The sequence below is a fragment of the Orbicella franksi genome, chromosome 9, assembly GCF_964199315.1.
Source record: "Orbicella franksi chromosome 9, jaOrbFran1.1, whole genome shotgun sequence".
In the NCBI taxonomy this organism is placed as follows: domain Eukaryota; kingdom Metazoa; phylum Cnidaria; class Anthozoa; order Scleractinia; family Merulinidae; genus Orbicella; species Orbicella franksi.
Genome location: NC_138153.1, coordinates 18,465,940 through 18,479,559, shown reverse-complemented (window position 1 = coordinate 18,479,559; position 13,620 = coordinate 18,465,940). Strand labels below are relative to the sequence as shown.

Genomic DNA, 13,620 nt, shown 5'->3' with positions numbered 1-13,620 from the left:
AAATGCAGAGCCGAATTAGGTGTACTCAGGAGCCATAATCGTGGACGGAGACCGTAAGCGCGCGCCATTTCTGGTATTGGGGTTGTCCCCATGATATGGGACAATAATTCTATTTTTAGAACAAATTACGCCATCGCCTGCGGCACACGCGCGTACATGCTGCGAGGATTTTTGCGGATGTCGCGCGGAGGAAATGGCGACCGAAATTCCCGAAATTTTTCATGTTTTTGGCCCACAAGTCAACGCGTTTACGTTTGTTGGAATTTTTCTTAAGTATTTTCGTCGTAAGCTGCTCCAGTTTGAGTGAAGTAAGACAGTGTCGAATTTAGGTGTTCCGCTTCAAGCTTATATATATCGCTGACCAAGTTGTGTTCCGACGGATGCTTCTTTTACATGAGCTGTGCATTACTCCACTTTAAATTTCACATATGTTGAAGATTAACTGCTTTTCCATTACACAGCAAAAAACTAGCTGGATATATTTAGATATAGCAGAGCTTTAGGACTTCATAGTTTCCTAGCTCTTCTTGCCACACGCTTGCGAGCAATTTGCCAGTCTATCGCCACTGAAAAGTAAAACAAAATAATTGCTAGTTTGGTCAGTTCGAGTTTCGCCTGAATTGTAAGCAACGCTTGCTGTTTCATCGAGGCCCAATAACTTTACGTCCGTAGATACTGCTCAGTTTTATTCGTGTAACAATCCACTAAATTCTCTGTTGTCGATGAATGACAGCGCCCGCCGATGCTTGTTTTGTACAGTCAGTAAACATGACAAATTGTACTTTCGCCGCACTTTCGTGCGAAAACGTACATCGAACTCAAACAATAACTCTATAGTTTTTAAATATGTTTAAGATTGATAAATGTTTGAGAACATATTAAAAGCTAAGCTAAAAATATGTGAATAAAGCAGAAATAATCAGCAAAGTTACATTGACGCTTTCTTTAATCAACTTCGAATAACGATTTCGATTTTGTTGATCGAGTTATCAAAAATCCTTGTTTATTTTCATTTTCGCAGTGTAAAACTTCACTATGCTTATGTTGAAGAAACACACATGATGTTAGTAGCATTTTTTGCGTTCGTGAAATTTGTTGCAGCATCTCAGCACAAAAGATAACAAAAGAAATCTTTGTCAAGATTTGTTGACAATTGAAAACACCGACTCGGACTTGAAAGTGCACGAGCTGCACTATGCAAATGAGCTAATTGTACGCGTCAGACTTTCCTTTCAAAAACTTTTGCAAACTCACCAAACAAGCAGAAACAATAAGAAACCATCAAAACAGGTTTTGGTTAGATTAACCATTGTCTGAGAAACTCACAAATTAACTCGATACCAGAGTAGAGAGTTTTCTTGCTATATTCTTAAGTCAGAACAAACGCAAAAACATACGCGTAAGCTTACAACTAGCGCGACCAGATCTTATTATTCATTCCCAGCGGGAGATTGAAGTCTTGTTTTCGACCCCGAAAAACCCACCTTTTCCGTTAGCTCAGAGCATAAAACTACATATAAGTGCCCTGGTTCTTATTCCCTGCCATCGCCGTGAAAAATACGCAAGATAATCTCTCAAGATCTCTCAACTCTCATCATTTGATCACGCAACGTGACAACATCCACGCGAGAGCCCCCCTCATGTGCGTGGATCCGCGCGGATATATGACGTCAGGATGGCGCAATTTGTTCTAAAAATAGAAAAATTGTCCCATATCATAGGTGCGCGCGGATCTCAGGACTTACGGTCTCCGTCCCCGATTATGGCTCCTGGTGTACTGTGCAATTTGAACAACCAGATTTTAATAGAGCCATTTATCCAACCACATAAACAAATCTGTGACTGTGAGCAGACCTCAACTGCATATATTTCATACGAGATATGTTTACGCGACACGTCAGTGTAACATAAATAGCGAGGGATAACTGTTTCATGTCTTCTATGCGAAGGCAAGCGGGCCAGTTTCATCACGAGAAGGCAACGAATTGGATCGGATCTACGGTATTTCTTTATGGTATTTCTCTGCTGGCTTGCTGGCGTTCTTGTGAGTGATACACCTGAAGGTCGGATACAATGATAGTATTTTTTTCTGCCATGGACGTAAGGAGTGTATTCATAAACAGCCCATCATACTTTGCCTCTCCCCTTCAGACTCTCTATTATTATTATTATTATTATTATTATTATTATTATTCCAAGGTGCATGTTATGGGTTTTCTCTAACATTTTGAGCTAGAGAGGCCATCGAAATTGCGAAATTAATCGCTGAGTATCGCTTTGAAGAGCTCACGAACGCCGTTGTTCCATACATCGCTCTCAAAGAAGTAGCCCATGCAATGGTTTGTTTGTCTGAATCGCACCGGGCGGTTAAAATGTCGTGACTTCAATTGTGCGCGGCCTCGATTACCACCCGCTCTTCAAGTAAGGAGCCCGCGCTAGTAGAACGGACTCGAGAGACCGGCAGAGACTATAACGGAAATAAGAGAGTTTCTTTTAGTCTTCTTCTAATATTATTTCTTGGAGGGTATCCTAAAATGTACTTTGACAGCTAAAAATAGTTGCGTTTCGTCATGGACACCCAAGTGAGACCAGAATCCTTCAGTTATACCCCTAACCGAGACAACGAGCGCATCTAGTCCCAGACCTTTTCATGTGGTCGTTCCCCGCCCCTCGGGACCCGGCCTTCAAAGATCTCTGACCTCTGATATTAATTTGTAAGAACCTATTTACTTTAATTTGAACTACACGTGTAAGACGAGTGCTTGACCCTGTGGGTTGTTAACACTATATCTTGTCGGCATATGGTCCTAGAAGAGATATTACAGAATAGACTACCTTATGGTCTCAACTGCAGCCTTTACTTGTCTTATTTGGTTTGCCATGCGAAGCTCTCATGAGAACACGAGCCAGGTAAAGGTTGCAAAGGAGACTTTGAGTCAAATGCTCTAGTCAATAAGTTTACACTCTCGAAAAACTCCAATAAAATCTCGAACTACAAGTGAAGAAACATAAGAATACTACTAGACATTTTCAACAATTTCCAGAATTTTAATCACAATAAGAACAATTTTCTTCACGATAGCAAATAAACGTTTGTCGCAAATTGAATTTAGAATCAAATTACTCTTGTCTCATATTATATTTTATTATTCTAATATTAAGCAAATCAATTATCAGCTCACACTGTTTTATCATCCATCCCTTTACGACTATAGTGGGAAGGTAGGCTCTAGCTAGGAATAAGGCTATATTCCTCTGTCCGTTACATGCTCAGTGGCAAGAAAAGAGACTGATTAAGATTTCATATACTTTGAGTTTCAATCGAAGTTATTTACTAAGACAGTTTTCTACATTGCGCTTTATTTTGTATGCCCTAATTTCTGGACAGTCTTCAGTAAGAGTTCTTGTGGGATCAAAACAAACATGTTCAGTTACCCAGCATAAATCAACAGGCAAAAATTTACATATATATGTCTTAATTGTCCTCACTGTTCTGCTCAGCATTATCCAAAAGAGGTTCCCTCAGTTGGTGTATGATCCATCGATGAGAACGAAACTGCCGCCAGGTGCAATAACATTTCTTGACTAGAAATACCACGAGCCTTGCGAGCTGCGACAAAATGGCGAAAGTGACCAACAGAGACACCAATGCTGGGGCAAATGTTAAGGTGCACACCTCAAACCACTCCAGGGTTTCCAAATAAGGTATGTCTGGGCCATCAAGAGCGACACCATATGAGATGAAGGTTGCTTTTACCAAATTGATTACGGCAATGATAGACAAAGCAGCGAGGGACAGTGTTTCAGCTTTGTTGGCCAGTGGATCACGATATGGATTCTTTATAACATGATGAATGGTCATCAGGAAGCATGCGCTCACCATGCAAACCATACGCAACATCAAGTTTGTTATGAACGCTTGGCAAGCAAGGAGAACAAATCTTCGACCAATCAGCACACTCTCCCAGTAGAGTGTTCCTTTATCATCAACCTGTGGTTCACGGAAAGGACCATGAAGTATTTCCAAAACATCTTTGTTGACAACTTGTGCATTCGTGGAATTTTCGTTTCTCCTATTCAAAATTGCTATAACAAACCAGTAGATAAGAAATGGCAATGGAATCATGCACGCAGCAAGAAACTCAGTTGCAGTAACAGAAACCCTGTAGAGCTTGGACGATCCCCAGTAAAGAACAACGATGAAAGGAATCACAAAAACTATGATATAGGCCAGAAGGAGATACTGCCACCACTGCATGCATGGGACATTTGCATCAATGAAAAGCCGCTTTCCAGGTCCAATCGAAACACAGTGCATTAGCGTAAGAGACGTTTCTGCCAGTCGTTCATATCCCAGCAGCAATACTTCCATGATAACCGCCATGTAATGGATGAGGGCTGGTTTCTCTTTTCTTCTTATTATGTTTATCACAGAATGGACGCCATAAATGATGACAACTTCAGACATTGCCAAGAACACAGTACCAGAGAGTAACAACTGCTTTGTGACCGCAGTTAACCCTACAAAAGGGCATCCGATTCCTTTGTTGAGGGTTCGAACCTGGAAATTAAAAGCAGCAATCAAGAAGTACATAAACGGTATCTTCTGAAAGCATTCTTCTATAGATCCGACCATCAGGAGCTCAGCAACTTGGTAGAAATAAAAGGTAATTTTTATATATCCACTGTCTAAATGCTCTGGCGGATCCTCAACGACGCCCAAATCATCTCTTGACTGATTCACTACCCTTCTGTTAAACCATAAGATCTGGGTTCCAAGGAAACTTAGGATTGGAGGCTTTATTAAAAGATAAAGTACCAATGTAACTGTTAGTAATATTGTCAGGATCCACACAGTATATTTGTTGCATTTTGCAGATTTTCGGCACTCAGCTGAGAACAGAGTTTCGCTGAACCCTTCCGCACATTGTCCACAGAGGGTGCCATTTCTGTTACCTTGACAACTGTTGTAATGTTGTGAATCTTTAGAAGGGCAGTAATGTTCTGGACAAGCAATAAATTGCAGCGCTGGTGGAAAGTTTGAATCTTGGTAGCAGAAGTTTGGTTTCGCAGCTATGTTACTTTGAATACATTTGGCTCCAAACGGACATGGCAGACACTCAACAGCAGCAGCTACAACTAAACCTCGTGATGTACCTTTTTGGAGGCTGTAATAACCAGCGGGGCAGGATGTGCAAGAATACTTTAGAACTGTGACATTCAATGGACATAAGCCGCCGTTTTTCTCCGTGTATACGATGTGTGTTGCATTTTCTAATAGAAGCTGTTGTCCTTCGCTACACTGCAACTTCGATGTTTGGTCTATGCCGACGTATCCTCCACTGGATATATCAAGCATGGGAAAGGAATTTCTGTCTGAATCCATCGAGATCATAGATGTATTTCTAAGCTTTATAGGACCTCCGCTATCGGAATATAGGAAGGTTTATTGAATGTAGAGAGTTTAGAAATTGTCATTCCGTTATTTGTTGTGGCGAATGAGCAATCTTCAAAATCTACTTGTCCAGTTCCATAGGCGGAATAGATATGTCCAGTTCGAATGCCAAAGTTGTTGCGAAAGGTGCATCTTCGAAATGTCGTGAAACCGTTACTGACGTAAACTGCTCCAGAATCCAACCCCACATTTTCCACAAAGATGCTATCTTCAAATACCACACGACTGTCGTATGTCCATGATGGGTAAATCTCCTTGGAGGAATCTGAGAGAATACAACCCAAAATCCGAGGTTTGTCTGGGTTTGTTAAAATTGAAATAGCTCCAGTAGCAGTCTTGTAAAAAATCCCACTTCGGTTGCTGTGAGACCACTTATATCGGTGGGCATTGATGCAGTTACGAAATATCGTACGTTTGATTGTCACGTTTTTATCTCCTTCGAAGAAAAGAACCAAATAACTCGAGGGTCTGGAGTGGAATGTATTGTTATCAAGCTCGATGACGGCCCTTGAAGAAATGTTGTGTTTAAGTGGTGGAATAAGGAGACCAAAGGCATATGTTTCACTACTGTTTTTCACTGTTTCACTACTACTGCTGGTGAAAAGAGTGTTTTTGACAAGCACTTTGGCAAATGTTGGATCATAGATTGCCAATTTTACATCATACACATTATTAATAAAATTGCAGTTATCAATGGAGATATCGACTAGAAATGAGGTATTTGCAGGAGATGATGATACTCCACGAAATCCGCAACGAAACGCGATCAATGTGATGTTAACCAGTCTAATGCGGTATTTGGGACTTATAAACAGAGCCACCTTTTTCTTTGCACTTGCATTGTTTATTATGAAACTGTCTGCTATCGTTACGATGCCTGCATTACCGTTCCCAGCAACTACCTCGACAATGAACCCTTTCCTCGCTTTTACAGCTTCGTCTTTAAAAGTGCATTTGGAAACGGATATATTACTTTCACCTCCAGTGGTAACCACACGTAAAGCACCTTCGACTGTCGTTCGCGTTTTCTTATGAAACTTGGACTCTTCTACTGTAACGTTTCCACTTTTTAGCAAAACATGGACAGCTGTGCATTTGAAATATTTACCTTTCCATCGCTCAATGGTTACATTTCGGAAGGTCAAATGTAGTTTCTGCGGACTTGATTGATTATGATGTCCACGCCAGGAGGGTTTTCCAATTGTTACTGCACATCCGTACTTCTTTGCTCTACATCTGGTGAATGTAACGTTTGTAAGGTTGACGTATAAGAAACCATCAGGGCTATCGACAAAGAGGGATCCGCCGGCGTCAGCTTCATTTTCTTTAAACGTAGAGTTTAAAATTCTTAACGAAGCACGGATATTAGCCTCGATAGATATGCATGAGCCAGCTGTTTTCATTGTAGACTGCTTGTGGAAAAAGGCGTCCTGAACATCTACATCTGCTTCGTCAGACTGAGTTTTAATGCACTGGACGGACCGATAGTTACGGCACTTCAGCTTAACAAACTTTGCTCGAGTTTTTCTTGCATTTGAGAAACACAGACTGTTCACAGCAAGTTTTGGTTTCTTATCCAATGAGTTTTTCCGGGAAGGTAACTTGTTAAAGCTTAGCTCAAGATCTTTGTATGTCTCATTTGTAATAGCTGTTGAAACGTTGAGGTGTACGAAAGGACCTTGGTTTTTAGCGCACTTGACCTTCTCACAGAAAACGTGAACATCTACTTGTTTTAAAGTTTTGTGATCGCTGGATGCTATCTTCATAATTCCTCTTTCAGATCTCTGTACGCCATAAAGTCCATTTTGTTCGAAATGTGTGTTACTGATATTAATGGAAATCAAGCGGCTTTTGTTTCCGATATATTCCAGTAAAAGGAGTTTGATACATTGCGAATTATTGTGAAAGGATGAAAATCCTTCAATATCCAGCCGGAAAGCCATGGTGTTGTGTATTTGAATGCTCAAAGCTCTAGGGGTGTTATAAAAAGAACAGTTGATAATTTTAACCTGATGCCAGTCTTCAAAGGTAAGAGGTGTTGTCCAAAAAGCGATCCCTGACAACTCAAGCCTTAATGCCTGCTGTTCACCATTTGTCTTCTGGAAATGAAATCCTTCCACACAGAAGACATTAGGGGTCGAGTAGAAGACTTTCAAAGTCAGATTCTTGCTAATGATGATACCAGAACTATCCGGAAGACTGCTTGAACAGTTGTATGGACGCTGGACGGTTCCTTTTCCGTCAAGGTAGATTTGTCCGCCTGCTTGGACCTGACAAACGGCTTGTGCAATCGACTGACATGGTTGACTCTGAGAGCCGCAACTTTTGGAGTCGTTTCCATAAAGTGATACATAAACGCTCTTGAATTTGGCATCATTTGAGTCTGAGATTTGGCAATGTTTAAAGAAAATAAGGAAACAAAATTAGTCACCGCTGACTGGTCAGTATCTCAGCTAGTGCACCTGGCTGGGTTAAAACTAATCGATACGTGCTCTCACAGGTTCTAATTTCTTACCTTTCTATCTGTTTTAATAAATAAAAAAGCACAACAAAGGCACCTTGGTAATCTTTCAAAGAACTTGTCATTAATTTGTCATCCATTATATTTTCACGTTAGTATTATTATGTCAGAGGACAGATCACACACCACTGCAGTTTTGGAGGAAACAGTGCTTAATAAATCGGATGGCGTAAAAGCTAACAAAATGAAGTTCGTGCATGTTGATCATGAATTGTTACACGTAGGATGTTTCATGGTCGCGGCGGTTGTTTTGAGAGGGGGGCAGACACGCCAAACATGAAGTTAATGGAAGGTCAACAGGTGAAGCAGAATCTTAATGGAAACCTACAGAAACGGAGGCGCGAATATAAGCTTTCTAACACATTTATATCTGTCTACTGAACACGGAGAATTCTTAAACAGGTGTTTTGAATATGTCAGAACTCTGATATTACGCCAATTTATAACCAAACTTGCAACAGTTACTGTGTTACGGTAACTTCTAGTTGGTGCATTGATGTGGCAAACCCTGTCTTTCTTGCTGTTTGCCCCAGTCTCAAGATCGCCGCAGCGACTTCGTCAGTCACAGGGTTATGCACTTTCACAAGGATTTTCAAAACGATCAGCTATTTTTCGAGTGTTTCATTTTATCTGGCATGGATATTGATTCCGATTTGTTGCCGGCCGAACTTTTACTTGCCTCAGTCTCGCTAACATCTAGTTGACTTCAGAGAACGGGCTTGATGTGTTTATTGAGTTTTCCACTTACTTCTCCACGATATAGAATGAGATTGATTTAAGGCCATAGTGCAAATTTATGATTTAGCTTTTTGCGACATGTTTTGGGAGCATTTGGGGTAATACTATTTCTTGTTAGCGAGAAAAAGAAATTCCACCGACTACCGGGTGTATGCGACTACCTGGATTTATTATATAGACAGGAGTGTTTTACTGGAAAATACACCACTCGTAAAATTCATGCGAAACCACATCCGGGACTCGAGTGGCATATTTTCTATATCCTCACTAGTGAAGATATCGATGATTTCACTGATATCAAGCTTGCCTCTTAAATTGTACTTAAATTTGTTAGTGTAGCGTCGAAACATCTTCGAGTCTTCCTCGAAAGTCTTCGGCAATCTTCGGTGACCTTCGGCAACGTTCGGTTATCTTTGAAAATTTTCGGAAGAAGAAGATATGAATTTTATGTTTTCGTGGCAAGAACAATATCTCACTCGTTCGCTGCGCTCACCCGTGAGATATTTTTCTTGCCACTCGAATATAAAATTCATATCTTCTCGCCACCGTGTAATATCCTTTATGTACTGACCCAAAACTCTTGTCTCCGCCAACTGGTAACTTTCGCTTTTAGCGGAAGTTGAATAGAGTGAACTTTATTCTTTAAATCGCAGTGATTGGTTTCGCTGAATAACCTGGGCAAAACTTCGCCTAGAAGAAACATGGAAAAGGAGGAAAGCTCGGGCCTTCTGCCGATTTATTGAAAATTTTGGTTTCAACATTAAAAACATGAAAACCTAAAGAAGTATCATTTTAAAAGTTCCATCTTGTCTTTGCTTTAATTTTGATGTGACAGCACGAAAGCTTTCACCTGTGAGATATTTTTCCTGCCACTCGAATGTAAAATTCATATCTTCTCCCCACCGTGTAATATCCTCTATGTACTGACCCAAAACTCGTCTCCGCCGACCGGTAATTTTCGCTTTTAGCGGAAGTTGAATAAAGTGAACTTTATTCGTTAAATCGCAGTGATTGGTTCGCTGAGTAAACTGGGCAAAACTTCGCCTGGAGGAAACAGGGAAAAGGAGGGAAGCTCGGGGCTTCTGCTGATTCGTTGAAGATTTCGCTTTTAGCATTAATAACATGACATGGAATGTAATGTAAATCTTATTTATAGTGGTCATGCACCTAGCTGTACAAGCACTAAGCTTAGCTAGTTTACAGGCATGCCACTGAAACAAAGGAAACAGATATTTCAAATAAACGTAACATAGTTAAAAATCCCAACTGGTAGGAGGCAGATCAGCTGGCTATTCACAAAGCGTGACCGTGGATTTGAACTCGGGACTACCGCGAAACAATTTCCGCAAGTGGCAGGGCGGAGGCCTTGAACCCGGGACCTCCGGATTACAACACCAGCGCCCTAAACCACCTGGCTACACTGCCTCCTAAGAAAAAACCTAAACTTAACGTAACCTAAAACCTAAACCTAAAAAACCCTAACCTAAAACCTAAAGAAGTATCATTTTCAAAGTTCCACCTTTTCTTTGCTTTAATTTTGTGGTGACAGCACGAAAGCGTTCACCCGTGAGATATTTTTCTCGCCACTCGAATGTAAAATTCATATCTTCTCCCCACCGTGTAATATCCTCTATGTACTGAACCAAAACTCTTGTCTCCGCCAACCGGTAACTTTCACTTTTATCGGAAATTCAATAGAGTGAACTTTATTCGTTAAATCGCAGTGATTGGTTTCGCTGAGTAAACTGAGCAAAACTTCGCCTGGAGGAAACATGGAAAAAGAGGGAAGCTCGGGGCTTCTGCCGATTTGTTGAAAATTTCGCTTTCAACATTAATAACATGAAAACCTAAAGAAGTGTCATTTTAAAAGTTCCATCTTGTCTTTGCTTTAATTTTATAGTGACAGCACGAAAGCGTGTGAAATAACTAAGATTGATTTGGTCTAAGAATACTGTGGGTTAACATATAGACACGGTACATGTTCAATTGCCACACCCTTGGAAAGCATAGTCGTATTATAATATATGCTTTGATGTAGTACTCTCTTGAATTTTTACATTATATAGAGGTTTTTAATTGACTATCGTAAAACCAAAATCAAACCAATTACTTACCAGTTAGACTACTCAACCAGTCTCTAACGGCAATAAAACCTAAACCAAACCCAGAGTAATTGCCTGATCACAGTATGCTTTCGCGAATCAATTGAAAACTGACCGCTCCATAGGAGGTTTTGTTATTTCTTTGTTTTTAAGAGAAATATTACAAGATCAGTGCGGTCTATTTTAAATATTTAAAAAATCAAAAACAAGAAATAGCCAATCGATCACTGGTATATTAATTTTGCGCTCAAATGCTATCTGCTCACACCGTTCCCCATGACTAAGGAAGCTAGCGTTGTTTCGGTTTTTTGTTACAAACAAAATTATACCTGCAAGACCCAGTATATCAGAGACACGCAAATTGAAATATCACGAAAACTTCAAAATTTGGATAAAACATTATTGTACCGACAGAATTAGAACTTGAAGCACCACTCCAGATTATTGTTTTATAAACCACGCCTTGAGAGGAGCTGATCACGTTAAAAATCGTAAATACGTCTCTTACTAGTATTTGGTCATAACCACCAGACAACAACGTTCTTACGTTGCCGCCTTAAAGAAACTTTTCAGCGAAAATAGTTGTAGGATACGTACACTGTACGCTGCTATACAACAAATATTTTAATTACCTGATTTGCGGATATACAGCATCAAACCGAGAAGAAGCACAATGCAGGTCCACCAACAAGCCATCGTCAAATGCTCCAAGGAACGCGGAGCAATCAGCTCGAATGTTTTCCCGTTTATGTCGTTACATTAAACTTGTCTTCTTCTGTGGTTAGAGTTAGGAAACCTTGCGGAGATGAAAGAGCTACCGAAATGTTTCAAGGGGAGGAGCAATCAGTCTAAATAATTAAAAAAATAATATTCATGAACCCGGAAGAAATTTCTTCACCAATCGCTGTTCAATAATTATTGGTCATACTCTATTCTATAAAAAGCTGACGGGACATCACTGAATGTTTGGTTTTGCCGAATCTTTCAGTTTCAATGCAAAATCTTGGCTTTGGGCCGGGCAGCTTTGCAGTCAGTTGGCTATACATAAAACCTTCACCGCTGACAAAAGTGTTGGTATAGACCATAACAGGTTTCTAAAGTAAACATTTGCTTTTTGTCAAGTAATCAATATGATAGCAATAGCCACTTGCACAGCTAGGTCTTTGCAGTATAGCAAAGTTTCCGTTTCCGTTTCCGTGAATCATCACATGCTACTGAAAGTAAAATAAGGGATCAACATCAGGTTAATAACCATGACGATGCGTTTACTCAGTAAAGAGAATCACTAACGTAATTCGGAAATGCGAAAGCTCTCCTTGCGACCATTCTCTTAAGCGACCAGTTCTATAGTTACAATCACCTTTGTGAAACCCGTTTGAACTGTGACTTTGCAGTGAAAAGCTCTCGTAACCGACCGCTGCCGTAAGCGACCGCGACCACTTTTGCGATTACCCAACTGGACTTTTCCTTTGTTTTTTAACTCTTGTAAGCGACCGCTCAGAGTCTTTAAAGCTTACATGTAAATCAAAACTTTCATGAAACTGCACACTGCGGTAATGGTTATTTTGGTCTAAAAATTAAACTTAAAGTTTAGCCGTGTCTATATCAGATATAAAGACACTCATTAAACATTAGTTTCTTCTGTGAATTATTAATGAGTTTCTTAAGCTCCCGTAAGCGACCACCCTCCATTGTTTTACCACGCGGTTACTTGCGAGAGCTCATTCGAATTTCCGAGGTGGTCGCTTACGAGAGCTTCGACTGTATGTATTAAAATGCACATTGACACGCAATCACGTGTTATCTAGAGATTAGAATATTCCTTGACTTTTCTAGTTTCAAGCTTCTTTACTGCTTGGTAGGCGGCTTAATTGGAAATAAATAAAAAAAACATACTAGTACCATGTCGCCGGTCGAATGAAACGCTTGGAGACTTGATAATGTAGATAAAATGGCATGTGACAAATTCGAAACAGAAAAATGAAGTTTCGAACGTTACACCTTCGGTTAAGGAAAATATGATATAATTCGTTGAAAAGGGAACTGTTCTTTAACAATTATATTTTGTGTATAAGTGCTGCTTGAGGCCCTGTTTGCCGAGTCTCTTAAATATGATGTCGTTCGATCTGCAATGACATACGCCCTTCGGCGATGTTAATCTTCTTCCTCAGTAAGGGCCACGGGGTTGTTCGAAAGCCGGTTAGCGCTAACCTAGGATTAAAAGTTAACCGAAGTACTAATTTTTCTTGTACAAAAATATTTTTTATTGCTAGCTTATATCTTGTGAAGTTTGAGACTATTCAAACTCAGAAATAAAGGAGAAACAATATAAACAAGAACCCTCACCGAAAAGTTACAAAACTCAAATCAAAATTCTCTCTATTCTTGGGTTAGCTTAGTCGGGCTTGAACAAACCGGGCCATAATCTTACATAAATCTGAGATTAAAACTCTGGGCTCGTGTACATCGCGATGACACTCCTTTTAAGAAGTGCTCTAAAACTATTAAAATAGTACTAGAGCACTAGTGCAGTAAACTTTAACAAAACTAGGTCATGTTTATAGGTTTTCATTGATGTACATGCTTCGGCTGTTTGACAGTTCATCAGTGCTTATTTTACAGTCTAAGTCTACAATACTATTGTTTATTATTATCGCAAACAGAACCTTCCTCTTTTAGGTTAATTGGAAAAAAACTATTCTTGCAAGTGAATATATGAAATATTATATAAATGAACTGCGGAGTAAGATATGAAGACATGATGTTCAACCCTGTCTTCCCATGGGATTCCTATTGAGTGCTTA

General features: G+C 39.9%; 1 protein-coding gene across 1 annotated transcript; it reads right to left on the bottom strand.

The window, feature by feature from the left end:
- Positions 1–5,412: 5,412 nt before the first annotated feature.
- Positions 5,413–12,721, bottom strand: LOC145498528 (uncharacterized). The gene is made up of 2 exons (XM_081478446.1): positions 11,449–12,721; positions 5,413–7,838 (listed from the first exon to the last, which is right to left on the bottom strand). Exons 1-2 carry the CDS (start codon positions 11,510–11,512, stop codon positions 5,413–5,415), a joined length of 2,490 nt encoding a protein of 829 aa, XP_081334572.1. The 5' UTR covers positions 11,513–12,721.
- Between the last annotated feature and the right edge of the window lie 899 nt (positions 12,722–13,620).